Source organism: Leishmania mexicana, chromosome 8, assembly GCF_000234665.1.
Source record: "Leishmania mexicana MHOM/GT/2001/U1103 complete genome, chromosome 8".
In the NCBI taxonomy this organism is placed as follows: domain Eukaryota; phylum Euglenozoa; class Kinetoplastea; order Trypanosomatida; family Trypanosomatidae; genus Leishmania; species Leishmania mexicana.
In genome coordinates this window covers 40,036-67,351 of record NC_018312.1, presented here as the reverse complement: position 1 = coordinate 67,351, position 27,316 = coordinate 40,036, and the positions used below count along the sequence as shown (strand labels likewise).

At 60.2% G+C, this 27,316-nt stretch overlaps 8 protein-coding genes across 8 annotated transcripts; all 8 read left to right on the top strand.

Annotated features, from left to right (window-relative positions):
* Positions 1–917: 917 nt before the first annotated feature.
* LMXM_08_29_2640 (conserved hypothetical protein) lies at positions 918–2,243 on the top strand (the record flags this gene model as incomplete). Its single annotated transcript, XM_003872245.1, has 1 exon — positions 918–2,243. The coding sequence occupies one exon, from the start codon at positions 918–920 to the stop codon at positions 2,241–2,243; it is 1,326 nt and encodes a 441-aa protein (XP_003872294.1).
* Positions 2,244–3,294: 1,051 nt separating this feature from the next.
* On the top strand, positions 3,295–6,417 carry LMXM_08_29_2650 (conserved hypothetical protein; the record flags this gene model as incomplete). The annotated part of the gene is made up of 1 exon (XM_003872244.1): positions 3,295–6,417. One exon carries the CDS (start codon positions 3,295–3,297, stop codon positions 6,415–6,417), a length of 3,123 nt encoding a protein of 1,040 aa, XP_003872293.1.
* Positions 6,418–7,606: 1,189 nt separating this feature from the next.
* LMXM_08_29_2660 (putative helicase) lies at positions 7,607–10,468 on the top strand (the record flags this gene model as incomplete). The annotated part of the gene is made up of 1 exon (XM_003872243.1): positions 7,607–10,468. The coding sequence occupies one exon, from the start codon at positions 7,607–7,609 to the stop codon at positions 10,466–10,468; it is 2,862 nt and encodes a 953-aa protein (XP_003872292.1).
* A 1,185-nt stretch (positions 10,469–11,653) lies between these two features.
* On the top strand, positions 11,654–13,222 carry LMXM_08_29_2670 (putative protein kinase; the record flags this gene model as incomplete). Its single annotated transcript, XM_003872242.1, has 1 exon — positions 11,654–13,222. One exon carries the CDS (start codon positions 11,654–11,656, stop codon positions 13,220–13,222), a length of 1,569 nt encoding a protein of 522 aa, XP_003872291.1.
* A 2,853-nt stretch (positions 13,223–16,075) lies between these two features.
* LMXM_08_29_2680 (conserved hypothetical protein) lies at positions 16,076–19,327 on the top strand (the record flags this gene model as incomplete). The annotated part of the gene is made up of 1 exon (XM_003872241.1): positions 16,076–19,327. One exon carries the CDS (start codon positions 16,076–16,078, stop codon positions 19,325–19,327), a length of 3,252 nt encoding a protein of 1,083 aa, XP_003872290.1.
* A 917-nt stretch (positions 19,328–20,244) lies between these two features.
* Positions 20,245–21,174, top strand: LMXM_08_29_2690 (conserved hypothetical protein; the record flags this gene model as incomplete). Its single annotated transcript, XM_003872240.1, has 1 exon — positions 20,245–21,174. One exon carries the CDS (start codon positions 20,245–20,247, stop codon positions 21,172–21,174), a length of 930 nt encoding a protein of 309 aa, XP_003872289.1.
* A 985-nt stretch (positions 21,175–22,159) lies between these two features.
* Positions 22,160–25,138, top strand: LMXM_08_29_2700 (conserved hypothetical protein; the record flags this gene model as incomplete). Its single annotated transcript, XM_003872239.1, has 1 exon — positions 22,160–25,138. One exon carries the CDS (start codon positions 22,160–22,162, stop codon positions 25,136–25,138), a length of 2,979 nt encoding a protein of 992 aa, XP_003872288.1.
* A 710-nt stretch (positions 25,139–25,848) lies between these two features.
* Positions 25,849–26,685, top strand: LMXM_08_29_2710 (conserved hypothetical protein; the record flags this gene model as incomplete). Its single annotated transcript, XM_003872238.1, has 1 exon — positions 25,849–26,685. One exon carries the CDS (start codon positions 25,849–25,851, stop codon positions 26,683–26,685), a length of 837 nt encoding a protein of 278 aa, XP_003872287.1.
* Positions 26,686–27,316: the final 631 nt, after the last annotated feature.

Here is a 27,316-nt window from a genome sequence, read left to right as displayed (position 1 = left end):
CCCCTCCTATTTCGTGCCAATGCGGAACCACATGTGGTGGTGACATGGTCAGCGCACGTAAGCCGGAGGGAGGCCAGAGCGATTCGTAGCAGCTGATATCGGCGGTCGGGCCCTGAGTGGTGCTGCGTCGGAGCGAGCTGGGACGGTGAGCACGCTTGTACCATACCCGTGAAGGGCCGAGCGTCGGCGTGACGCGAACGCATGCCACCCGGCCCTCACGCTGCCTGCTGGTGTGGGGACCGGAGCCACGCCGAGGGGGATGCAGCATGTGGGGACCCGGCGTCGTGGGAGCTGCTGTGAGGCGACCTGGGGGGACGGGCGGGTGGGTAGCGTTTGAGGCAGGGGCCGTGCTGAGATGACTGGGTCGGCGCATTGCTGTAACACGCGCGTCTAGCGCTGCTTCGCACGACGCGGATGGGGGCCCTGCGACAGGCCGCGAGGTGAGTTGGGTGAAATCTAAGTAGTGCTTTTTTAGGCGAAATGGACTTGTGGAAAACGAGAAAGGAGGACCGTTAATGGTGTCGCTGAACTCATGCGCACCGAAGCCGTTTTGGCCCTCCGTGTTGTCTCTTCATCGTACCGCGTATTGCTGTTCTTGTTCCTCTCAACAACGCCCTTTGCCTCAGCCTCGTGCAGGATTCTTTCTCGTTCCCCTGACGCCGCACGGCAACGCGGTCGAAGTATACGCAGTCGTGCGTGTTCTCCGCTCATGGTTACATTCTTTGCAAAGAGGAGCTTTGCGGAATCCCTGTAGGGGTCTGCGCGTCGCCCGCCGTTTTCTGTCACCGCTATTCCAGTTTACTTCAAAGTCTGCGTGACGGCGCCCCAATGCTCACTGAACATCTCCGCACCTTGTCTTGTTAACCTCAGCCGGATACGCACACACCAACCTGCATAGGGATCATAAAGTCAGAGAAATGTCAGAGGCGGCTCGAACAACGCGACACTACGTGAGTGACTGTCTCGAGGAGCGATACCCCTATGATGCCAGAAAGGGGTTTGCTGGCATTCGCCAGCGTGAGGCGGGTCGAGTCTTCAACGGCTACGGCTCTCCCGCCGTCGACGACATGATGAATAGCTTGACGGACCCCTCTGTCCCTGCCGAAGAGAAGACGCGGGCTGTGCATTTGCTGTACGCCCGGTCCGCGTCGCAGGAGACGAAGATCGAGATGCTGAGGAAAGGGCTGGTGCCACTGCTTGTAGCGACGCTGCAGCAATGCTCTGACCTCCTCTTGAAACATCAGTGCCTGCTGCTGCTGCGCTCTCTCGGGGCCCTCCCGCAGGGTTGCTTCGCGGTCATTCGGGAGGGCGCCATCCCGGTGGTTGTGGGCGCGTTGCACACCATGTCGTCCTCTGCGGGGCCGTCGGAGGCAGCTGAAGCCTGCTGCATTGCCGCGGCACACGTCCTGTTCCAGGTGAGCAGCAATATGTCCGGGCTGCGGTGGATGCTGAACTTGGCTCACGACCCCGCATTCGAGGGGGTTGAGGCGACGTGGGTTGGGGAGCTGCCGGCGCCGAAGGCGCTGGTCTCCTTCATAGCCGACAGCCTTGCGAGCGAAGCAACACCTGCCAAGGCCACCACCTACCTCATTCAGACCCTAGCACGCTTGACCAGCCTCGAGCGCGGCGTGGAAGCATTTCTTGCGGTCTCCGATGCAGTTGACGTTTTGGTCGAGCATCTCAGACACCTCCCTAGACCCCTCACGCAGGACAGCGAACTGTGCGCGGCGACGCTGGAGGTGATATGGAACACGACCCTCGGTCACGCCGGCGCAGCAGTCATGGAGGAGCGCGGCTTACCGGACATTCTTTTTCAATTCCTTGTGGACACCAGCGGGAGCGCCGCTCAGGTGCCCGTGTGCGTGCAGCGGCAGTTGACTGGGGCGCTTTCCGCTGTTTCTCAGCTGACCTCCGTCAAGCAACGCAGCACGGACGCCGTCTCGATTGCGGAGGCTCGCACCCGCATTGTTGTCTTGCTCGACTACGTCCGCGAGTGGAACAAGCTTATTGCGACGCAGTATACCAACGCATCCAGGCCAATCCCAAGCCACGCTACTGCGATTGTAACGAACCTGGTACAGTGCATCCGCCTCGCATCGGAGCTAAAGCCGGTGCGAGACGTCACCCACGCCATCCTGGAGGTCATGGAACAGGAGGACACCACAGAGGCCTTCTACTTCCGCCGCCAGCTGTACTTCCATACAAGGTGGGAAGCCGAGTACCACGCAAGCGTGGAGGTTTAGGTCGCCCATCCTCGCACGTTCTTGTCGTTCTCCTCTCTCTTATGGCGTGCGAGTGTGTGTGTATGGGGGGGGGGCAGCGACTTGCCTTCTCCCTGCTGCTGCTGCTGCAGAGGCGCCGCATGCCAGTCGTGCGTCTCGGTGTACGTTGATGTAGAAGATGAGGCGCCCCTTTTTCGCTTCCCATTTTTTTACCAAATAACCGGTGCTTTCTTCTCCCTCTCTTCTCAACTTGTTTGCCGTCATCCGCAGTGGACCTCTTGCTCCCCTGCACAGACCTCTACGAGCCTCTCGCGCTCTCTCACCGCACGGCCTGTGCCGGTCCCTTGTGTGCATGGCCGTTGTAGGGTCGGTGAAGGCAGAGACAGTGCGGTTGCTGGAGCCCGCAAGGGACACCGGAAAGAGGACGGAGGTGAGCGGCAGAAAGTTATGTAGTGTACAATGGACAGCAAATGACAATGAAACGTGAAAGCGTTACTGGATCGGTGCACCGGTGTGGAGAACAAGCGAGCTGCTTGCGCCCCACCCTCGGACACGTCAAGTCACAAGAAAACGCGAAGCGGCGACGCGTGACTGCCGTCGTGCGCCTACTTACGCCGGACTCAATTTTCTTTTCGCTGCTCTCTCCCTCTTTCTATTCTCCACTTATCACGCACCTCAACACGTATTCGAGTGCACCAGCCTCTTGTCGTTGAGCGTGAGGATAAACGAACGGGCGCCACATCCCGTCGCGACTGTCACCACAGATCACCTTCTGCAGATAAAACTCGCGCCACACATACGTCAGCCCAGCCCCAGACAAGGTTCGAGTTTATACGAGCGCACATAATAGATTAGAGTCGTACACACCCAGAGAGAGGAGGGAGTGAGACAGTAGAGTTGACGTCTGAGCGCCGATACGTGCACTCATCTAGCAGCCGATCCGGTGCCTTCCGAGTAGGGCGAGGTCCAGGTGCGGTTTGGCAGACCTCTTTGGTTTTTGTTTTCTCTCTTGTGTGGAGCCGTTTTTGCTTACATAGAACGCACCCCTCGAGCTGGGTCACCAGCGGTCGTCATGGGCTCCCACAAGAAGGCCGCTGCCGTCTCTTCGACAAACACGTTCGAGGAGGTTGGCCGCATCTTTCAGCAAGTGCACCAGAGCGCCGCCCACGCGCAGAAGTGCAAGAAGAAGCTCATCAGCCTTGGCCAGGAGAGCGCGCCGCAACTCTGCAGGGATGTGTGCGGTGTTGTGCTCCTGATCCTGAAGCAGGTAGCTCAGGTCGCGCCTGAGGCGATGCGAAGGCACTACGCCTTTGTCACTGAGCTCTGTAAGGCGTTCCGCGAGTCCTTCGAGTCGGACCAGTTGGCCATTGAGCTGTTGAAGAGTGTTTCGGTCTTCCACAATGCGATGGAGAAGACTGTGCGGCTGGCCGTCGTATCCACCTTTGAGGCCCTGCTCAAGACGGTGGACCAAAGCAACGTGTCGGAGGAGCGGCAGGACTTCTACCAGGAAGCCGCGGAGCTGCTGAAGCAGCGCGTGCATGATAAGTGTCCACAGGTTCGTGCAAAGGCGGTCGCCAGCGTGGCTGCCTTCCAGTCCGGAAAAAAAGACTGCGACGTCACACAGCAGCTCATTGCACTGCTGTGCTGCGACACCAACGCCGACGTGCGCAAGCAGATCCTCCACGCCATTGCGCCGCGCAAGGAGTTTCTCGAGGGGTACTTCCACGGCATTATCCGCTGCATCCGCGATGTCGTGGCGCGCGTGCGGGCGGAGGCGTGGGATGCGCTAGGCCGCTTTCCGTGGCGCTACATCACCGCCTACGCGAACGCCAAGGGAGTGAAGATGCCCGAGTTGCTGGCGGCCGGGCTTGACGACTCCAACGCGTCGGTCGTCATTGCCTGCCGGGCCGCGATCACCAACTCTTGGGTGCACCGTGACTGCAAGGATGTGTGCGAGGATTTCATGAATAGCATCGCGTGTGGGTACGTGCTCCCGTCCCTGTCTCCGTACGAGCGCATCAGTGCGGAGCTGCTTGCGCACGCGCGAAAGCGCAAGGCGAACACACACTTTCCCTTGAAGCTGGACGACATCAACACGGCAGGCCTGCTCTTATGGAAGGCGGACTGTCGTGTGTCGTGTGACACGGAAGGCGAGGACGAGACACAGCTGCTGCCGCCGCTGGGCCAGTTCAGCGCCGTTCTTCAGGATACTGTGTACGCCTACGCGCGCCCCGATGCCGAGCCCAAGACGGTCAAGTTCCGCAGCGTCGAGGACGCCGACAACATGCTGCGTATCCTGCTCTCGGTTTTTGACATCTACGACGACAACGCCTACTTGGCACACGCCGACAACACCACCCGTGCATCGCTGCTGCGCCTCATCAACTTTATCTTGAAGGTTGTGCCCGATGAAGACCCGTCGCTCTTCGTGGACGTCGCCGTGCGCGCCCTCAAGCCGCTCACAGCCCGCACGCCGGAGGAGGCAACGAAGACGATCACGTCCGCGCTCGACTCGCTCTTTCGCAGCCTGAAACTGCCACAGCGGCACAGCCTGGGGTTCGACGATGTCGAAGCGATTGGACGCAAGAGCCGTGAGCGGCAGCAGGAGTTGGTGAAGCGCAAGGTGCTGTGGCGCGCGGGCGAGTTGGCGGAGGAGTCCTATACAGAGCTGAAGGAGGAGATGGACCGGGATGAGAAGTTCCTGCTGCGCATGCAGCTCATCGTCCTCGCGTTCCTTTCACATTCGCAGCGCGGGGACGCGATTCCCACGTTCTGCTACCACATCATTCAGATGGGCCGGCACCTCGACAACGAAAAAGTGCGCGTGGCGGCGACGAAGTCGCTATGCTTGCAGTGCCTCATCAACCCCGAGAGCGTCCACACCTTCATGCCGCTCATCCTGGCTGACTCGCAAGAGAATGCCGCCGGTACTGTAGGGGCCGACATGAGCCTTCCCATCGCGGCCATTGGCGTCATCTTTGATCTCATCATGGAGTATGGGCTGCGCTTCTTCGACGTGGCGAAGCGGCCACCGGACGAGGCGAGGGCATTGTACAACTCAGAGAACGAGGTCGAGGCCCGCCTGCAGCACGAGCAGGAGTTGGCGGAGGAGGACGTGCACAAAGTGGGCAGCAAGCGTCTTCTGGCAACGCTACAGTCTTACCTGCAGCCGGGCAACGAGGCCAAGCACATCGTCACGGCCTCCGGCTTCTGCAAACTGCTGAGCTGCAACCGCCTTCCTGCAGAGGTGGTTCCACATGTTGTCGCAGTTCTGCTTATTCACTACACCGGTGCCATGGCGTCGAAGAAGGAAAGCGCCACTGCCACGTACATGATGGATTACCTCGGCACCTTCTTCCGCAGCTACGCCGCGAGCCACCCGAAGCGCCAGCTGCAGATCTGCGAGGGCGGTATCACCGCGTTCCGCGTCGTGCTCGAGCGCAACATCGCCATGGCATCGAAGCTGATCGAGCTTGTTGCGCGTCTCACGGACGCCTACACGTTGAGTTCCATTCGCGACATCGACCCGCAAGCGGCGATGCGCGCAACCAGGGACGTGGTGGACGAGACAGGAGGAGCAGCAGAAGAGGAGGTCGAGGCGCAGCGCAAGAGCAACCGCACCAACGCAACACGCTCTTCCATGCAGTCTGGCCGTCTTTTCCGCGAGCTGAGTCGCCACTCTCTTCACGAGCGTCTTTCGCAGGAGCTGCTGGTTGTGTTGGCGAGCAGCGAGCTCGCGGAGAGCCGCACTGCCTGCATGGATGCTCTGGAGAAGTGCATGTATTTCTACAGCCTCGAGCCGCAGCCCTTCTTACTCCACTGCGCCGCTGCGGCACTAGAGACGACGCGGCATGCTGCCCCTATTGTGTACGACCGTCTAGAGGCCTGGCAGACAAAGCTTCGTGAGCGATGCGCAGCGGCCGGCGCTGCGCCACAGTCGAACGGCACCACCAGCGACGCCGAAAGCTCCAACTCACTGGAACAACGGTGGCGCGAGGCGTTACAGGCACATGAAGAGAAGCAGGATGCGCTGCTGGAGGCGGGCTTTGGCGGGTTCGCGTCCATCCCACCTCAGCTCGATGTTGCTTCACCCGTGATGGTAAAGTCGGAAACGGTGGGGGTGAAGCGAGAGCGCCACTCAGACGTGTTCGACGTGGAGTCTATCGTGAGCCCTCGCAAACAATCGAGGTACTGACGTGTAAGCAGAGGCGTTTACACAAGCCTGCCCACTTCACAGCTTCACAATCCCCTCTAAAGGCGCTCTTCGGCAGCCGATCTCTTCTCGTGTCGTACTACTCTCGCCGGCGGATGCACCGTCACTGCGGGCACACTTTGCGGTGTCCCCGCTTGCAGATTTCTTGTAATTGTAGAAAATGGAACGGTGACGATGGCGAGGTTGCTGAGGGGCGGTAGGAAAGAGCGCCTCGGGGACTGTGGCGCGGAATGAGGTGGGTGTACGAGAGGCGCACGTGTGCATCTTCTGACACCGCGCGGGTCTTTCGTTCCTTGTCCTCCTTCCTGCCCCTCCTTTCTATCTGTACGCCTCTGCGGTCCGTTTCACTCTTGTGTTCGTTCCTCACATGGTCAGCCTCTGCAGCTGCTGTCGATTCCCCGTTGTTCTCCCGAGGATGGGCTTGCGACACCCACTAACTGCTTCGACAGCGAGGAATGGACAGGCACCGGCTCGCGTGGTTGACCTGTGCGACATACTTCTGAGACACATCTCCCCGCTCAACCAGATCACGGACAGGCTAGAGAGTAGAGAGGTGATGTCACCTTCGGCGGGGTCGGTTGTTCGGCAGCATTCATGGCGCACAGTGGCCCCGAAGTAAGGCTGCGGATGTGCTTCCCTTTTCGTGGTGTCCTCTTGCCTGCAGATCCTTTGCCTTGGCCACACGGTGGACGTGTTCGTGTGTTTTCGTCAGCTGCTTCGTCCGCTTTGTTCCCCCTCCCCCATCGTTTTGCCGCGCTCATGGTGGCCATGACCTGTCTTGCACCCACGTCCGCTTGATGCCGCTTCTTCCACTTCCCTCTCGTGCACCCCGCCTCCCCTTACGTCTTCTTCCTTTGCTGCGCACGTCGGCACTCAGGTATCGTGTCCACCGCTCATCGTGCGCCCATGAGCGGTCCGTGACGGGGAGGAGGGGTAACCACAAAAAAGCACCCGATTTTTCTCGTCGGCAATTTCACCATCTCTCCCCACCGGTTCTGCCTCGCCGCCGCATCCAGAAGCGTTTCACTTGACAAGGTCGCATCCCCTCATCCTCTGGGAGGCAGCTCAGGCCTCACGCTCAACTGGGTGGTACGACCCGTACCACCTTTTTTTATTCTGCAGCTTTCTGTGTCTCCTTGTCCTCTTCATTCCTGTTTCTTGCAGCACTGCGATGGTTGCCGAGGTGGACGTGAACGGCATTACCGTGTCCTTCCCTTTCGACCCGTATCCAGCACAGGTAGAGTTCATGCGCAGCGTCGTGAAATGCCTCCAGCACGGCTTCAACGGGCTGTTGGAGTCCCCCACCGGTACTGGCAAGACGCTCTGCTTGTTGTGTAGCACGCTTGGTTGGCTTGCAGCACGCTCGCAAGGCGCGGTCCTTCGGCACCCCAGCGACCAAGACCAGAAAGGTCGCGGTAAGTACAGTCACAAGGTGGTGTACTGCAGTCGAACGCACGCTCAGCTGGCGCAGGTGGTGCGTGAGCTGAAGCGCACGTCGTATGCACAGTGCTTCACCATGGCCATCCTGGGCTCTCGTGAGCACATGTGCTTGAACAAAGAGGTGACACGGCTCCCGTCGTCGCAGGCGCAGCACGCCATGTGCAGTGCACTTCGGTCGGAGCGCAACTGCCGCTTCTTCCGCGGTTTGCAGTCTGCTGGCGCTGGTGCCAGCCTTCTGCCCCCTGCTTGCGCGGTGCACGACATGGAGGACTTGATGCGAGAGGGAAGCCGAAGCGGGTTCTGCCCGTACTTTCACGAGCGTGACGCGGCGAGGGACGCAGACGTTGTACTCATGCCGTACAACTATATTCTTGACCCCTCCCTGCATAAGCAGCTGCCCTTTGAGCTGGCGAACTGTATTCTCATTGTGGATGAGGCGCACAACCTGCCCTCCGTGCTCAGCAGCTCGGGCTGTCAGACGTTGTCGCCGCTAGACGTGACCACCGCCATCCACGACTGCTCACGGGCCATCGCAATGCACCGCCTCACCGCAAAAAAGGCGGAGCTGGACGAGGACGTTGCGGTGGAGGAGGAGCAGGAGCTGGCGTCGCTGAAGATCCTGTTGAACCGGCTGGAGATGTGCGTGTACGCGGAGCCTATGGCAGAGGGGACGGCGGCGTCCACGCCGACGCAGTGCGCTGTGGTGAGGGATGGCTCGTACATGTTCGCTTTCTTGGAGAAGGCCTTTATCACTCGAGAGGTCTTTGGAGCGCAGTCGGACGGCGTCACTTCGGAGTCGGGGCTAGCAGGGACGATGGGGAAGTGCGTGACGCTTCTGGCGGATAGCGAGCGACCCGCAACGAGCATGGCGCGAGTGCAAGAGTTTCTCACGTGTGTCTTCGCCTTCGATATGGCTCATATCGACTCCACCAGGTTTGTGCTGCAGCAGCATCTCGTCGCCGCCAAGGCCGCGCGCACACTCGGCTTCTGGGAGCTGGATAATACGCGCTTGATGCGGCAGGTCGTGTCGCCGCTGCATTCGGTTCTCCTCACGAGCGGCACGCTGTCTCCGCTTGATCAGTTCGCGGCGGAGCTCGGCATGGAGTTTCAGGTGCGCCTGAAGGGAAATCACGTGATCCAGCCAGATCAGGTGCTCGGCGGGGTCCTCTGCCGTGGGCCGAGCGGCGAGAAGCTGAATGGCGGCTTTTCGTTCCGCAGCAGCGTGGACTACCGCGTAGGTCTCGGCATGAGTCTCGCCAACATCGCTCGCAACACACCTGGTGGCACTCTTGTCTTCTTCCCCAGCTATGCCGCTATGAACTCTGTGGTCGATCTGTGGCGGGCCGGGAGCGGGCGTGCAGGGGACACCAAAACGGTGTGGGGCATGTTGTCGGAGCTGAAGCCGATCTTCGTGGAGCCGAATAACACCAACGACCTGCCAACCATCGTGCAGGGCTTCCAAAAAGAGGTGGACACGTCACCCCTCCGCGGCGCGATTCTGCTGGCGGTGTGCCGTGGCAAGATCAGCGAGGGCATCGACTTTGCCGACAACCACGGTCGCTGCGTGCTCGTCGCGGGCATCCCGTACGCCAACCACACCGACCTCTTCGTCCGACTTAAGCGCGAGTACATCACGTCGGTGGCGCCGCAGCGGCCTCTGGTGGACGGAAAGCCATTCACGGGCGACGACTGGTACCGAAATGAGGCGATGCGGGCCGTCAACCAATGCGTCGGCCGCGTGATTCGGCACAAGGACGACTACGGCGTTGTCCTGCTCGCTGACGAGCGCTTCGAGGGACTGCTGGGTAGCGTGTCGGAGTGGGTTCGGCGGCGCACGCGCGTCTTTACCGACTTCCGCGGCGCCTACGCTGCCGTCGCGCAGTTTTTTGGCGGTCGGCGCCATCGCGCGACTGAGACGGCTGCCGTTCCATATGTGTTGATCGAGAACGGCGCGACCACCGCAGCGGAGCTGCCGTCCTCTGCGACGCTCGCGAGGCTGTACGCAGATGCGCAGGCGCGTCAGCGCGAAGAGCATATGCAAGAGACACGTCGACGTCGTTTCGAGGAAGTGCGCGAGGCCAAGGCTAGTGCGTGCAACAATGCAGTCGCGTCCGCGGCGTCGCCGTTTGCAACTGCGTCGTTTGCCTTGTCTTCAACGACGGGCCGCGCTGGTGGGGCCCCTGCGGTGTCGCAACGAACCTCTGCCGAGACACCGGAGGTGACATTGGTGTCGGCGGAGAGAGATACGGTTGTCATGCACAATACTGTGCAGATGGGGCAGTCGGACGGACCTCCAAAGCTTGGGCGTACGTCAAAGGAGTTTTGCGAGTTTCTCAAAGCACGTGTGCCAGTAGAGATGTATCATTGCTTCAAGATGGTGTTGGCCCAGCTGGCGGCCCTCCGCCCGCTTCTGCGAACGTCGCCAACGGCAGCCGCGGATGGCCTCGCACGGCTTCTCGTGCCGTTGCGGTCGGTCTTTGGCGCCACAGGCGTTGATTCTCATCACAGTCTCTTCGCTGAGTTCGGTCGCCACATACCGGAGGAGTTTCGGCCACTCTACGCGGACCTCCTCAAATCTAACGGGCTGACCTAAGGGCACACCAGGGGGGGGGAAGGGTGAGGCACGTGAACCCGCCGCCCCCTTCTCGCCTTGGTGCTTATGAGCGGGAGCACGCCTGGCTGTTTTTTTTTTTTTTGTGTGTGTGTGAAGGCCATGCGCGTGCTTCGAACAGGGTGCGCGCCGCTTCCACCGCCGTGCTCGGCGTCTTTCTGCCGCCTCCAACCTCGTACGTACACTTGGCCACACCCATTTTCCTTTACACAGAATGAAACGCGGCGTCATCTCGCTTGCCGCCCCACCCTCCTCCTCTCCGAGCGATGCGCAGCGCCTCTAATGCCATGAGCCGTCGTCCTTTGGTGTCGTCTTCTGACATCTACCTCAAGTCGAGGGCTGCTCACGATTGTTCTCTCTCGATATCTCGCGCGCACGCTCTCTCTGTTCTCCCTCGCTCACTGGATCGCCTTCTCTTCATCACGCTTCTCGCCTTTCTTTCACTCGCCGTCTTCCCACCCTCATTTTCGCTCCTCTCATGGGCGGCTTAGTGCCGCGCAGTTCACCCATTCTACCGTCTTAGCACGGTGTCCTCGTCTTGCTCAGCGCCGCACGAAAACTGGCAGCGCACAGTCACGAGAGTGGGAGAGACAGCGCGCCGTTGCAAAGCGCTGCGCCACTCTTGAGTGTTTCTCCTCGCATCACTCCTTCTTCTCATTTCCTGACTGCACATTTCTTCATCGCACACAGCCGACGCCCAACAACTCGCGTCACGTTGGATGCAGAGGCTGCCGCTCCATAATTCGGGTGATGTTTGGTGGTGACACACACCTGTTCCGGCATTTCCGGTGTCTGGTGCGTTTTTCTTTTCCCTCCGCTCTTCTTGTCTTCCTCGCCTCAGTTTCCACTGGTGTTCTCTGTGTGTTTGTGCGGTGCACCGTCGTGTGCGTGTGAGCGCGCCTCCTGCCCATCGGCGCGTGGCCGTTGTGAAAAACGCGCGTTTCTGGTGTTCTCTGTTCTCCCTCTCCGTCCTATCCGAGGTTTCACTATCTTTTTTTTGTGGCCCGTGCAGCCGAGGTGCCTTCCTCTCGCCTTCCTCCTCCGAGATCGTCCCTCCTGCTTTGTGTGGCACACTCTTTCGCTGCATCTATTCCGTTTCGCGTATGCTCCCTATTGCCTCTCACCCACGAACAACTTCATCGACAAACTCTCTCATAGTTCCTTCCAATGTCAGGGGAGGCTGCAGCGGCGGAGCAGCGCATGCGAGACTATGAGGTGTTCGAGCATCTCGGCTCCGGGGCAACAAGCGACGTGTACCGCGTGGTGAACAAGACGAACAACCGCACCTATGTCCTGAAAAAAATGTCGCTCGCGAACATGAGCGACGAGGAGCAGCTGCGGGCCAAGCAGGAGATTATCGTGATGGACAACGTAGACCACCCGAACATCGTCAAGTTCCGGGAGAGCTTCATGGACCCGGCCGACAACTCCGTCGACATCATTATGGAGTACTGCGAGTTCGGCACCCTCGAGGATCTCATTGAGCGACAGCGCTACGAGGGGAGCCCCTTTCCAACCGATGTGCTGCTGGAGTGGATGGCGGAACTGCTATGCGGACTGTCCCACATCCACACTAACCGAATCCTTCACCGCGACCTCAAGACGAGCAACATCTTTGTAACGTCCAAGAATCATTTGAAGCTTGGTGACTTTGGCGTCTGCACGATCCTGTCGAACCCAAACGCCAAGGCGGAGAGCATGATCGGTACCCCTCTCTATTTCGCCCCGGAGGTGTGCAACAGTGAACCCCACGATGAGAGGAGCGACGTGTGGAGTCTCGGCGTCGTCTTTTACGAGATGTGCACCCTGCGCCGTCCTTTTGAAGCGGACAACCTATTCACACTCATCCAGCTCATCCTTGAGTCGGACATCGAGCCATTTGGCAATGGCGTGGATAGCTCGCTGGAGGGGCTCGTGCGGCAGATGCTGGACAGGGATCCGAGTCGGCGTCCAACAGCGCAGGAGCTCATTGATGTGCATCTAGAAGTCCCTGTGAGCCATCCATCGCACCCGTCGCAGAAGCCGTCCAGAGGCCGTCTTCTTCAACAGTTCAGCGGCCCAGAGCTGCAGTACACGAAAAAGTGGCCACCCCCAGAGGGCACCGTGAGCGCTCCCCCGAAGAATGGCAAGACACGCGCGACAGGCGAATGGATTCACACTGGCAGTGCGCTGGACGTTTTTTTGGAGCTGCAGCGCACTTTGCACCGTATTCCAGCCGCTGCCAAAGCCAAGGACGGCGCTGCCTTCACTTCCACGTCACCGTCTGCGCCTGGCGCCGCACTCAAAGTATCCTCTGCCGTTGCAAAGTCGAAGCCGGAGAAGTCAGCCAAGAAATCGACGGGCGCTAAGGGTACTGCGGGCACTACCGCCGCTTCTAGCCCGCTCCCCCGAACGAAGGCCATAGAGCACGCCGCGGCGCAGAAAGAAGATTCTGCCTTGGGTACTTCACTGCTCAGCTTTACAATGCGGGAGCTGCAGCTCGACGTGCAGCGACGCCGCACATCCATGTTTGGGGAGGAGAAGTCGCTCAACAGCGACGACATACCTCTCGTGATCGAGGTGCAGGGGGAATCTTTCTCGGAGCCGACAGCAACGAAAGACACTATTTCGTTTCTTGCTGACATCGCTGCTGTCATTGATCGACACACAGCGAACGGCGGGCAGATTGCCTTGGAGGCTTTAGACGGGGCTGCTTGCCTCCTTTCCGAATACAAGCACCTCAAGTACGCGCGATGAAACCCGGCCTGCCGTCAGCGGAGTCACCTCGTCGCGCCACTTCAGATCCTTGCTCTACCTAACTGAGCGGGAGGAGGCCTACCGATGAAGCAGTGTCGCTAACGGCGGATGCATAGCGGATCCTCATGACTGTCCGGCGCCCTTCTCCTTGTCCCGCTTCTCTTTCAATCTTGTCAGGCCCCACCCCGTCCCTGGTCACGCTTTTGACCCATCTTTTTTCCAAGAGACACACCTACACCGTGTCTTTTATACGCGGCTGCCATTCGGCGCTCACCCTCTTCTCCTCCTCCCGTCTACCGCCCTCCTCTGGCTTGCGGCGCGTTGTTGCTCTCTCTGGCGGGTCGTTGCGCATTTTCTTTCTCGCTGTGCCAGCTGAGGTGGTCACAGGTGGCGATGACGTGGACATGTGCGCAGAGATGGAGCGAGCGAGAGGTTTGTGTGTGTGCGTGCGAACGTAGAGGCAGTCGTGTATCCTTTTCTACGCCTCACTGCTTTTTTTTGCTGTCGGTCTCGCTTTCTGCCATGTGTACGTTACGGAGCAGGAAAGTAGCGAAGTCAAGCCTTGTAGAGTGGGCGGAGAGGTGGGTGAACGGCGTGTTGCTCTTCGGAGTTTCGAAGTGTTGACATGAAGAGCAAGTTTCTGGGGCTCAGTTCCTTGACAACTGTCCCCTGGAGTCTCCTCGATGTCCTCTCCTCTGCGCTCTCTCGCTGGGACGTGTTGACGTATACTGAAGCCCCGTGCGCTCCTCGCGCTTTTTGTCTGCTATCCTCCCTTCTCTGCGTGCTCCTCTCGCTCTCTATCTTCCCTTCTCTTGAGCGGGCATAACCACACCCCATTCCCCTGATAACATGGAGGTGAGGCACATCGAAGCGGCGTACCCAGACGACGTGGTGGAGGGGCCACTCCTGAAGACTCGTTGAGAGACGACGTGTTCGAGGAGCTTTTCCCTGAGGTGGCGACATCGCCAACGAAGCTTGGGCGAACGGAGTGGGCCAGCAGAAGGGCAGGCTACGGGTGAAAGTACTCTACTGCTCGCGCCGCAGTTTGGAGGAGGCGGTAATCTACATACAGGCAGGACCTCCCATGTGGAACTCGACACGCTTTGCTGTCGCTACCTGCCCCACCATGCGACGCATCGCTGCGATGCAATGCCGTGTTTCGCGGCGCGAACGGGCTCGTGCTCTCCGCAAGCAGGCCAGCAGGTCGTGGGTGCGCTGTACCTTCCAGATGTTCTGTGGTCGCATCGGATCGCGGGAATCTTGGGGGAGGCGTCGGTCAGCACGCCCGCTGTCTGGACAGCGTGTGGTTCTGTGCCCTCAGCCGGCGTACCCACTATGCGTCACGCCACAAGCTCCGCGCGGTGCGGCCGGGCTTATCAGTTTCTCATAGCGCATGCGCGCGACAGCAATAATACAGCGAGGATTGTGGCGTGCACATGACCGCCAACTTCTTCATTACCTGCCTGTACGGATAGCAGACGGACACCCACAGTGGCAGCTCGCCTCCAGCCTTGCCTACACGAGGCATCCGCTTCACGGCGGAAGACCCTCGCCCTTCTCCTCCCTATCCTGCATGCCCACCCCCCAATCGCAGCTGAATGGGGTTTAGCGGCAGTCGGTGTGGGTCTGGCGCTGAGCACGCTGTGCGCGTACACGTGCGGCGTGGCTTTACGAGCGGCGCATCGATGTTGTGCTTCTCTACACTGTCGGATTTACTAAATCCTGCCGACACGCAACTCGCGTAGCTTTGGGGAGTGCAACTCTGCGCCGGGTTCGTCTCTCGTCCTCTCGCATGTGAAGCGCGTGGCGTTGCCACTTGTGAGCGGGGCACCCCTTACCCCGCTGTGCGAGGGCTGGAAAAGAGGTCACAGAAAGGCTATCGGAGGAGCGAAATCCGTGAGAGGGTTTCTACGGGGTGATCCGGGCTTTGTCACAGTGAATCCTCTCACGAGGGGCGGCTGCGGCCTCAGGGAGCACCGACGGAAGTGTGCGTAGGCACCGCCGACGAGAGTCCCTGGGGAGAGAGCCCCTCCGCTTCATGCTGAGCCGTGCGTGTGGCTGACTCTTTCCATCCTCGTCCTCTTTCATGTTGCCGGCTCGCTAAGGGGGGATCGATGTCCAACGCTCACGTCAGCGGGCGATAACACTACCAAATATTTGGCCTACACTCATGCTGTTGTTTTTCACATCCGCTATGTACTTGAATCACAAAAAATCTTCAGCCGTTTCCCCCGCGTCTGCGAGGGCGGAGAGCACCACAAAGGTGCTTATAGAAAACGACTGAGGAGCGGGAGGGGGGGGGGGTAGGCGTGCGAGTCGCGTCCCCACAGGAACTCTAAGAGAAGCTCAGGCACGGAACTACGGCGCACAATCTCGCCCCTATCCCCTGCGCAGCTCTTCGCCACTATTCATCATCGCTGCAGCGGCTACGGTCTTCGCTGTGGCTGTCATCCTCCGCACTTGCAGTGAGCTTCCACTGAATCGGTTCTATGTCTTTTCGCGTTTTTCCATACCTTTTCTTTTCTCTGTGTGTGATCATGTGACGGCGAATACCTCTGCACTACCCCTCCCCGTGCGCACGTGCCTCACATCGTTTTCGAAACGTAGCAGGGACAAGGGGACAAAGGCGTACACAGAAAACTGCGAAAACAGCGACGTCGCCTAGCCCCCCTCCCCTTCCGTTATTCGCTGCATAACGCTGCACCGACGTATGCGGCAGGGCGCGTATTAGCACGTCGAAACGCGCTGTTATTCTTTTTGGGCGCGCTCGAGCACACGCCTGTTTTTACGCACACCACCTTTTGTGTGTGTGTGTAGTGTCTTTTGTGGCGCTGAGCCATTGCGGTGTGCGCCATGTCTCTCATGCCCGGGTACCCTGTGCCCCGCGCTCAGTGGGTGGAGTCTGCCGAGGCGTGTGCAGCGTGCAGCAAGCGGTTCACCTTTTTTGCGTCCAAAGAGAACTGCCCGTGCTGCGGAAGACTCTTCTGCTCTTCGTGCCTCTCCGCGCAGTGCGCACTTTTTCCGACGGCGCCACCCAAGGCCGTCTGCCTTGATTGCTTTCGGAAAGCTCAAGACTGGCGTCTTTCCCAACTTGAGCAGCAGCAGCAGCAGACCTCGACGCATGCGGGCGTGGGCGCCGGGGCACCCCCTCTCTCCACCTCGATGGCGGTGCTAGAGTCGAAGCTGAGCGCACTTGAGGAGGAGTTCGACCGCGCAAAAGCAAACGCCCGTCATCTTCGCGAGGAGAACGACTCCTTCATCGATCTCCTCGCTGCTAAAGACACCTGCATTGCAGAGCTGAGGGAAAAGCTTATGAAGAGTGGCGTATCAGCTGGCACTGCTGCGCAGTCGGCAGAGAAGCTGCAGGCAGAGTTGCAGGGAGCAAAGAATGAGAAGGAGAGTATGGGGCGACGGCTCAGTGAGGCAGAGAAGAGAGCAGCAAGTGCTGCTGAGGCCAACGAGGCCATGAGAGTACAGATCCAGGAACACATGCAGGCGAAGGTGGAGTGGGAGTCGTTGGAGGCAACGCTGAAATCCGAGGTGCAGAAGGCAGAGGACATGTGCGCGCAAAGCTTAGAGGAGATGAGCGAATTGCGGACAGCAATGAAGTTGACGAATGCCCACAGCGAGGAGCAGATCAAGCAACTCACTGCCCAGCTGCAGTCGATGGTAGAGGCCAACGCACACCTTCAGAGAGACTACGACCGCAATGTAGAGGCTCTACAGAGAGCCGAGCAGACTCGAATCGCTTCGGACGCGCAACATGACAAGGAGCTGCAGCGCTTCAGAGAGCACCTCGCTACCGCCACGGCTGCTCGGGTAAAAGCAGAGGAACGATATGAGCGGCAACAGATGGGCGCCATGAAAGCGTGTGACGACCCCGCGACCGCCATTGTGGCGGAGCAGAAGCGCGAGATCGATATTCTCAACGAACAGCTCGCTTTATCTAGCGCGGCTGCGCAGCGCCTTCAAGATGAACTTGACCGTGCCGTAAAAGAGACTGCACGATTGCGAGAAGAGGCGGCGCTCAAGGCGGAGGCCGCCAGCACGTTGATGTCAGAGCTTCGCACACAACTGGAAGCTCAAAGGACGGCATTTCAACAGGAGGTGCCGCGGCAACAGGAGGCGAACGCACGCCTACGCGCAGACCTGGAGGAGAAGGAGCGACTTGTGATGAAACTGCAGCGTGCCTGTCTCCATGCAGCCACGGCGGCACGGGCGCAGCTCGACGACCTTCGCGGTAAACTTGCGGAAACCAAAGTGACGTACGAGGAGGGTCAGCGCTCGTGGCAGGCGTGGTTCGGAGAGCTGCGTGCGGCGCTGGCGGTGGTGGTGGAGCAGCGGGCGGGCGAGGCGGCAGCCACATCAGCGTCGACCACCGGTGCAGGGATGAACGGCACCGGTACGACGAAGTCGCGATGGGCACAGCCCACTATCATAGAGGAACTGCAGTACCCGGGTGTTGCCGACATAGATGTGCGCGCCATCGAGCCTGTGCGTGGGCTCGAGATGTGGGAGTTTGACACCGTTGCCGAGGCACAGCGAGGCGGCGAGGCGGGCGTGCTTCTGCGTGTCGGCCACCAGATTGCGCTGGACTTGCACCTCTTCCCCGACCGCGCCTCGCTGCACCGGTGGGCGTGCCTGCTGGCAACGGTACAGGCGAACTACCGCGCCAACGAGTATCACAACAGAGTGCACGCGGCGGATGTGCTCCAGGGCGTTTACGCGCTGATGTGCCGCTGCCCCGGCCTACTGGCGCACATGACGGCCACGGAGAAGCGCGCCGTCTTGTTTGCGGCCGCCGTGCACGATATCCGACACCCCGGCCGCTCAGAGATGTTCCTCAAAAACACGTTCGACGCAACCTATGTGCACTACAACGGGCTGCAAGTGCTGGAACAAATGCACACGGCGACCGCTTTTCACCTCCTGGCCACGCCAGAGCTGGACTTCACGCGCGGCAACATGGACGACACGGAGGCCCTTGAGTTCCACGACCTCGTCGCGGCGCTCATTGGCTGCACCTTCATGGGGCGCCACGCGTCTCTGATGGAGCAGTGGTCGCGCCCTCTACAGGACGGCAAGTCATACGACGTGGCTGTTGCCGCGGATCGGCAGCAGGTGCTCTCGTTGTTCTTGCATGCTGCTGATATTGGGGCGCAGGCCCGTGGACTGGCGGTGGCGCTGAAGTGGCTGGGCATTGTGGAGGAGATGCGCGCGCAAGGCGACGAAGAGGCGGCGCGCGGGCTGCCACTGAGCCCGGGGAGCAGCCGGAGCGCGAGCCTGGAGAGGGGCACAATCTTCTTCATAGAGACGTTTGCCGTACCACTGTTCGACCTGGTGCACCAGTTGTTCCCTTGTATTGAGTCGCCGATGCGGAATCTGCGCACGGTGCACGCGCACTACTGCGCGGCGCTGCAAGAGACGCGCGCGTTCCCGCCGCCTGTGCAGTACAGGACGGCGACGGGGCCAGCGAGCAACACGGCGGAAACGTCACACGCGGAGGCCCTGGGTACCCGCGAGGCTGCAGTGAGGAAGCAGGAGAAGGCAGTGGAGCAATCGATAAATCGGCTGCGGGAGGCGACGGCCGCCGTGGCGGGTCGGGAGAAGCTGCTCAAAGAGAGGGAGGCCGCTCTGATGAGGGCGGAGACCGTTTTAAAGACCCAGCGAAATGAGAAGTCGTCGGCCACCTCGTCCATCGATGAAGAAGAGCTTCTGCGTGCCATCACTGCCGTCATGGCGCGCGAGGCGGAGGTGCAGCGGCGAGTGGCGGATGTAGAGACAATGACGGCGTCGTTGGAGGAGAGAGAGACGGTTGCGTCTCGCCTTTCTGAGCAACTGGCTGCTATTGCCGAGAAAATAAATCGTCGCCGCCAAGTCTTGCGCTATCGCGAGGCGCGCGTCCGAGAATTGGAAGCGGCGTTCCGTGGTGAGCGGGCCGCTGACCTGTCATCATGCGATTACATCACAGACCCGATGTGCCGTGCCGTGGCTAAACCGCTTTCAACTGCTGCACCGTTGGAGCGCATGCTACCATCTTCTGTGAGGGCGGTGAAGTTGGAGAGCGCACTGGAGAAGCTTACCTCCGCACTGCGGTACATGTGAGGAGGTCGAAGCAGTTCTTTCTCCCGAGTCGAAAAGGAGGACGTCGACAGCGGCGCGCGCGCCCAAAAATTGAATCCGATGTGCCGGTGCTCACGCAGGTGTGCAATAGCTGTACAGGAGCGAGGGAGGAGATGGTCGCCGATACTCACACGAGGAGTGAGATGAGTGCAACGGACCTTTATGAGATGGCTTATACGTGTGGCGCATTCACTTCACGATGTACACTTCTCACCGTCACGGCTCCGCTGTTGTGTATTTGATGGAGGTCACATGCGGTCCAACGCGGACACGCAACTGAGGAATAAGCCCCAAAGAGGCACTGCGACGTTTCCCCGTCTCCTATTCGCTCACTCTCTTAGCAAAGGTGTTACAGAGATGGAGAGAGGTGAGAGGGTCGCGATGCTTGTTGCACCACCACCATCAGTAGCCACCGATCCCCTGGTAACAGAGAACGCTGACACAGGCGGTGTTGCAGCGGGTTCAGGACGGGATGGGGGGGGGGTGGGTGGGTGGGGTGGCATTGGATGCGCACTCTCTGCTACTCTTACCATTACCCACGTTACTTCTCTCTCTTCTCGATCTCTAACCTGTCTCCTGCCGACGCTGCGGCATCTCTGCGACACGCGGTCGTCTGTTTGTTTGCGACTCTCTCCGGATCTCCACACACCGTCTTGCCCACCGCGCGTTTGCTCTCGGGTGTGTGGTGCTGCTTATCGCTTTGCCACTCAGCATCGCCGCTCGCCCCCGTTTTCACACGCTCTCACTCTCTCGCTCTTCGCCTTTCCCTCTCACTCGCACAAACAGCGGTGCGGCGACCATCCAGCCTGTTCTCGCGCTTAAGCTCACCGCTGCTGTGCTTCCTGCTTTCGTTTTGTGTGTCGCGTGCTCCCGGATCCCAGCAGGGCCTCCCTCCCTCCATGGACTCCACCGACCGGAAGGCCGACAAGGCGCCTGTGGCGTCCCCGAAGATGGATGGTGCAACCAAGGGCGCGAAGTCTGGCTCTTTTGCCTTGAGCGACGCCATTCCCGGCTATGGAGGCGCTGAGGACAGCCCATTTGTGCAACAGCTTTCAATGCCGTCACATATAATGCCGTACTATGGGCAGTATCCTGCCATGTGCGCTCTCTCCCCCGGCGCCGCGCCGATGGGATTTCCCATGCCGCCGCAACCCGGCGCCGGCTCACCGCAAATGTGGGTGCCCGGCATGGTGCCACCCCCACCTGTCGCAAATCCGAACGCGACTCTCACGCCCCATCCCTACGTATCGCAGTATGGTGCCGGTGCGCAGCCGGTGATGTACATGCCGATGCCATATAGCTACCCGCCGTGCATGGCAGCAACTGCGGTCACCCCTGCCGCGGCGATGGGAGCCTCTTTCAACGGGCAGCAGCCCGCGAAGTCGGCGCCGCAGGGAGCGACTCCCCCATACACCTCCACAGTGGCTGCACCTCCTCATCCACATTCAAGCACCGCCGAAACGCCGATGCTTTCTTCACCTTTCATGGAAGCATCATCAGCGAACAACACAGCACCGGCACTCCCGATTGGGCCGGGGCCCGTGCCCGTGCCGAGCATGACTCCCATCGAGTTCTCCGTGATGCCACTGATGCCTAACACCAAGTTGCCACCTGGAGACCCGTTCTGTCCTGCAGGTGCGACAGTACCGTCACAATACACGACAGTGTCTGCTGCCTGCTTCTATGATGCCGCTGCTGTTGATGCATCGCTCTCGCCGCGACCGCATCTCAACAACAGCGTGCCGAACGACTTCCCGGCTATGTCGCAGCAAGGTGAGTCGCAGACATCCATCGTGGCAGCGGTTGCTGCTGACCTAAGCGCTTCCTAGCCCGTTCCGTTCCGCTTTGCTACCGGACCTGTCCGATTCGCAGTGGCTACTGCTGCGCCCTGCCCGACATCCCAACTGCAGGCTTTGTCGAGAAGTCGTGCGTGATGACTGAGGGTGAGTGCTCTTCTCGTTTAACCTGTTGTGCTCCTGCCTGTCGTCGGGTCTCAGTTTTGGCTGTTCTTAATTTGCGTCTGTCGCGCGCTGCTGATATCGCTGCTACGACTGGGTGATGCCCCGGCCGCGTCAGGGCAGTGCGGAGGAGACGAGAGGGGGAATGAACAGGGCGAGCGAGGTGGCGGCTGGACGCCTTTTTGTCTGCCTCGGATGTGAGGGTGGGTGCGCCGCCTGGATGTCTGCCTTCGTTTTCGTTGCGGCGTTGCCCTTGCTTCATCGCAGCGCCTGTGTGATTACTGCTGTCTGTGCTTCAAGGGACATGTGCGCACATGCGCTCGTGTGCACATGCTTGTGCATGCCTGTGGGCACGCGTGAACCTTGTTTGGGGTGAGCGCTTTTATGTCTCCGAAGTGACGCTATTTAAGCGGAGCAGTGCTTTCGCCTATTTCGTTTCGGGGCCGCTGTCCGCTCTTGAGAGATACGGGAGGCGGTCTAAAAGAGTTTTGACCCAAGCCCTTGCTCCGCGTGTGTGCGACGTCAAGAAACTGGCCGTTGTTGGCAGCAGCGTTACGCGTGCTCTTTGTTTCTGCAAGCAAAGCGTTTGCGGTGAGTGTGCGTGTGCCTCTCAATCAGCAGCGAAGGGTGTCCTCTGTGTACATGCAAACATCATATATTTCTCTGTCGAGTACCTTGTGCCGATCTGCACATGCGCCACCGCAGCGCCACCCCCGTTGCGTATCGCCGTCTCCCGGCTGTCCTTTGCGTTCTCGTTTCCCTCTTGGCTCACTTTCCGCGTCGTGCATCCTTTCTTTCTTCACTGCACGTCTCCGCCCTTCTCCATAACCCTATCACCGACAACTCAGGAACAGGCATGTGGTTCTCCAAGGCCCGGCGAGTTTTTCGCCTTTCGGTGTGCCGGCGGTCTTCAGCGTTCCTCGAACTCTACGGCCGGGCGCGTTCGACAGAAGTGGCTGAGGCACCGCCAGCACCGCAACCATCGTGCAGCACTGCGCCTGCCGATGAGGGGTGGGAAAGGTGCCAGGCGCTGCTGCAGCGCTTTCAGTCGCATATGTACATCCACCCAGGTCGCGTGCCAGTGCAGCTTTGCAGAGAGACACTGACGGGCATCGAACAGCTGCTCGCGTCATCGCCGGCGCGCTGCTCCACCGCAGCTCGTAGACTCTGGAGGGACGCGCTGGCACTGCATTCGTACTTGCCGAAGCATGACGTTAAGGCGGCGGCCGACGCCGCAAGCGTGCTGCTTTTTTTCGACCAAGCCCACCTTGGCTGCCGTGTCTGCTCGCAGGCTGCTAGCCATCCCCAGTTCCTTCAAGCACTCCGCAGCGAGACGGAGCTTGCGCACTGCCTGCGTCTTCTCAGCGTGCATTCCATGTGCGCATGCGACTCGCATGCGGGTTTCTCCGCCCACTGGGCGGCCGTCCTCGCTGACTCCCTGGACGAGGCGAAGCGTGTCATCGCCGCGGCGGATAAGTCGAAGCGGGCACCCATGGCACGGGCAATGGAGGTGCTGGCATGGTCGCTAGACTGGCTGCATCACCACAGTGGAACGCCAGACAGGGACGCGCTTAAGGCGCTGAAAACGAAGCTTCCTCAGTGGCTTCCGTTTCTCTTTGACGAGTTTGACGCCGCCGCCGCGCAATCGTCGCTGGAGTCTCTGGCGCTTTTGCCGCCGCGTTGGCTGCTCACGATGGCCACACACACGGAGAGCGACAGCGACGCGGCGACTCTAGAAAGGCTGCTGCGCCACGCGTTGGGCAAAGAGGAGCAGTGCCACGGCTACGCCGTGTTTCAGCTCTCCTCTCGCGTCGCCAGCGTCCTCGTGCGTCGCTTCCCCCACCACCCGAGCGCCGCTCATGCGGTTGCTGCGCTTGGCACAGCCTTGCAGTGCTCGTCACTGATCCCGTACGGCACAACGCGAGAGGGCTTCGACAAGACCCTTGGAGTGCTTACCTGCATGTCTGGGGCGCAGCCTTATTTTGCCATGCAAGAGCTGCTGCGCAGCCACTCGGCTGAGACGGCGGCAAAAATACAAGAACAGTACGGCGACCGACTCACTGGAAATGCTGACCTCAACTGGAGCACCGCCCTCGCCTTCACGATGCGGCAGGTGGAGGCGGCCGACCCTCACTGGCGTGTGTATCTCCCAGAGACCCTCCGGCTTCTCAGCGATGCTGGCAAATTGAAGCAGTTTTGGAGTCTCCTGCAAGAGTACAACGCAGCGGATGCAACCGCCAACATCTCTGTGGCGGCGTCGCTAAGCTGCGCGATGCAGCTTAGTGGGAGATGGTGGCACGCGATGGAGGTGTTGGACCTGCTTGCCGGCGCGCTACCGCCCCGGGACGCCACTGAAGATCAGTTGATGACGACTGCGTGCGCCGAGACACTGCGGGCGCTGCTGCAGGCGAAACGGTGGCAAGAGGCGCTGCGTGTGTTCCTGCTGGTGGGTGATGCTCTTCAGCCGACGGAATCGGCCGTCGTCTCCAGGCTGCTCACGTCGATGCCGATGTCTGCCCCTTGGAGAGCGGCCCTGGCTGTAGCGGCAGAGAGGGGACTGGCTTCCGACACCACTCGGATCATTCTGCGCTGTTTGCATGCCGGCGCGTCGGCAGCCTTCCTGTCACACTCTCACCAACAGAAGATGGCTGCCCCCATCTTTGCTCATCACGGTCGGTGGGATCTTGCGCGCACCCTTGTTGAGCAGCGTCCCACCGACGTGTCACTGTGGCGTGCCCTGGTGCAGGCAATGGAGCACTGCGCGGATGCTGTGGATGAGCCGACGGCGGCCACCGTCTTCTCTGCGCCGCTTCCGAAAGGCTACTGGGATGACGTGTCGTTTGTGAACGCGTTCGCGCGTCTCTGCGTGCAGCGAGGCTGGCTATCTCTCCTTTCGTCGCATCTGTCCTGCCTTCTTGCACAACGAGTCTCCTCTGTGATGCCGCTGTCGCGCCTTTGCGTGGAGTACGAACACCTCCTCCGCTTCCTCCAGTCGAATCGCTTGCCGCCAGCTCGGTTTGTCTTTACAGACTCGTACGTTGTCCACCAGTTCATGTCGTGTGTGACGAGCCGACGCGTGTCTGTAGTGGCGAAGCTACCAGCGGCGTCTGCGAGCACTAAGCGGCAAGCCTCTGCCCACCTGCGCGTCCCTTACGAGAACCTGAGTGCGCCGCGCCTAGACGGCGACGGCACTGCAACCGTGCGGGCCACGTCCGCTCCTGCCACCACGTGCCTCAAGGAGCATTGCGTTTTCAGCAGTGCCAGCGGTCTTATCGTCGGCTACAAAGTGCCTGCATCCGCTCTCTTTGCGTCTGCGAGTGGACTCCTAAAGGTTCTGGGCAACAACGGAGTCTACTGTCTCGCATATCACATGTCAGTCGCGAGCAGTGGCCTCTTTCTGCTCTATCCCGCCTCTGCCAGTCTCACGTGGTACTCCGTCAAGCTGCGCGTGTGCCTATGGGTGGCCGTGGTGCCGGCAGCGCCATACGTGCCGTTGTTAGCAACATCGTTTTTCGGCCGCTATGCGATGAGGTGGCGTAGCGGGGAGGGCGATCGCCACGAGGTGGAGGCTCTCTTGGTTGCTGCGAATGGGCGAGAGGCGCCACGCGCTTGGCGTTCTCTCAAGATGGATCTGAACGCGGAGGGCTGGGGACCGGTGGAACCCGAGGCAGGAGTCGGGGATATGTATCACATCCTGGAGCTCCAGGTCTCACGCTGCGCGCCCACCAATGAGGGCGATGCGATACTAGCAGACGTGGGGGTGTTTGCGTGTCGCGAGCGTTCACTGAAACCCCTGAGCGCGGACGCTATCGAGGCGGCGGAGTGGGGCTTGTGAGGCATAAAAGTTCGCTGCCGAGGCCGGCGGACTTTTTGCGCGCGTACTTTTTCCATCTTCGCTCGCGTACGCATACGCGTGCACCTTGGTCTCTGTACGTGTGCGTGCGACAGTGCCGTTGTTGTTCGTCACATTTCACATCTGCCGTAATCCAGCATTGCATTGCCACCTCCGTAGCCACCGCGTTCGCGAAAAGGCGACAGGAGAAACCTTTCTCTGCGTGATCTCGATTCCGTGCGGATGGCTGTGTGTGCGTAGGGGAGGGGGAAAGGGAGACGTAAGGTGGATCTTGGTGCGCCACGCTCAGATTCTGTCTGTGAGATGCACGGATCAGAAGACCGCGTCTTGGCGCCTGTTGAACACCTCTTTCTGCTACCGGTGGCTGCCGCTGCGGCCTCCCGCGTTCCTCACCTGCGAGGTTCCCGGCCGTGGCTCAACTATGCGCTCTCTGTTCCTGCTTGACTACGCTCTCTCATACGCCCCGCCCTCTCTGTCGTACGGCCCCCTTCCATTCTTGGGTCGCCCTCCACGCGTCCTGTCTCGTTGAATGCCACCACGGCTGCCGTCAGAGGACAAAGCTCCGCTGCTGCTCGCTTTCCTCTTCACCCGAGGCCGCTCTCCATTTCTTTTGTTAGTGTCTCTCGCGTGTCTCCTCCACGCTCCGTTTTGTTGACCCTTTTTCACAGCCACCCTCCCCTGGGAAATTCTTCATGCCCTCGCAGACCATCGTCGTCGGACCCCAGGCGGATGCTCACGCCACCACCCTGGCGGCAGCACTGGAGAACGCGGCGCCAGGTGACACGATCGTGATCTCTGCCGGCGTCTTTGAGGAGACGGTTCACCTTCCCTTCAACGTCACTATCACGGCAGCGCCGGTACCGGAGGATTCGGAGGACACCGAGGCCGCACATGCCACCATCATCGGCACTGTGATCATCTCTGCAAACGTTACGCTAGATGGACTAGAGGTGCGTGGGATGGCGGATGTGCGCAAAGGGCACGCCATTCTGGAAAAGTGTGATGTCCATCACGGCTCTGATGGTGTACGCGTCCACCCGGGTGCCACTGTCACCGTGCGCAACTGTCGAGTGCACCACTGCATCGCCGGCGGTGACGGTGTGTACTTCATGGCCGGCTCGTTCGGTGAGGTGACACAGACGGACATTTTCGAGTGTCGCGTGAACGCACTTCATGTCCAGGGCAACGGGGCTGTGCTGCGTGAGAACCGCATCCGCGACTGCACGTTCGGCGTCTACTACGAAAAGAAAGCGTCCGGGCTGTGCGAGCAGAACACCATTGAGCACGTCCGCAAGTTCGGCCTCTACGTCACGGACGGCAGCGACCCGGTCATCCGCGATAACACCGTGCGCTGGTGTGGGATTCAATGCTTCTTTGCGTCGAAAGGCGCCGGCGGCACATGCAGCGGGAACACGTTTGAGGGCTCTCTTCACGTGCTCGCCGACTGCGTTGTGCACCTGGCGGAGAACCGTGTCAGTGGTACAGCAGATATCGACGGGGCCGCGTCGTTGGTCAAGGTTGCAGGGTGAGGCTCTCATGCTCGAACGACTATTTCCATGCACTGGTCATCTTATGTACATTATCCGGGTAAGCTGCATCCTGTGCGCCTGCTCTACGGTTGTAGTTGGTGTTTGCTTTCTTTGTTCACTCTTGTTCCTCCAACACTCCCATGCAAATCCCACCCCTTCTCTCTGGCCTTCCTTCGTGCGTGAGAGGCGTCTCTTCCTCTGTGGTAGTCTCGATTGTGCTCGCCTTGCATAATCACATCCATCGTTGTCAGCTCCTCGAGCACTTTGGCAGTGATGGCGCGAGAGTGTGTCAGTGGGCTTGGTGGGCGTTGATGGCGGTGCCCGAATAGGCGCGCGCATGTGTGGCTGCATCTCTCTCCCTCTTGAGGCGCTGGCCGCGCAAGCCGCAGCACCCTGCTCCTCCTCTCACTCAAACCTCACGGCAACAGCTGCTGCTACTCCTGCGGTGGCATACGACTTCTTCGACCTCCTCCCTCCTTTCCTCCATGGCGTCGTCCCCGGTACCTTGCGCCTTCGCCGTCTCTTTCTCTCTCTCTGTTCAGCGTCGCGGCAAGTAACGCCGGCCCTTTCCGTGTGCCTTGCTCTTCCTCCACATCGTCGTGAACACGCACAAAACGCCTACACATACCGC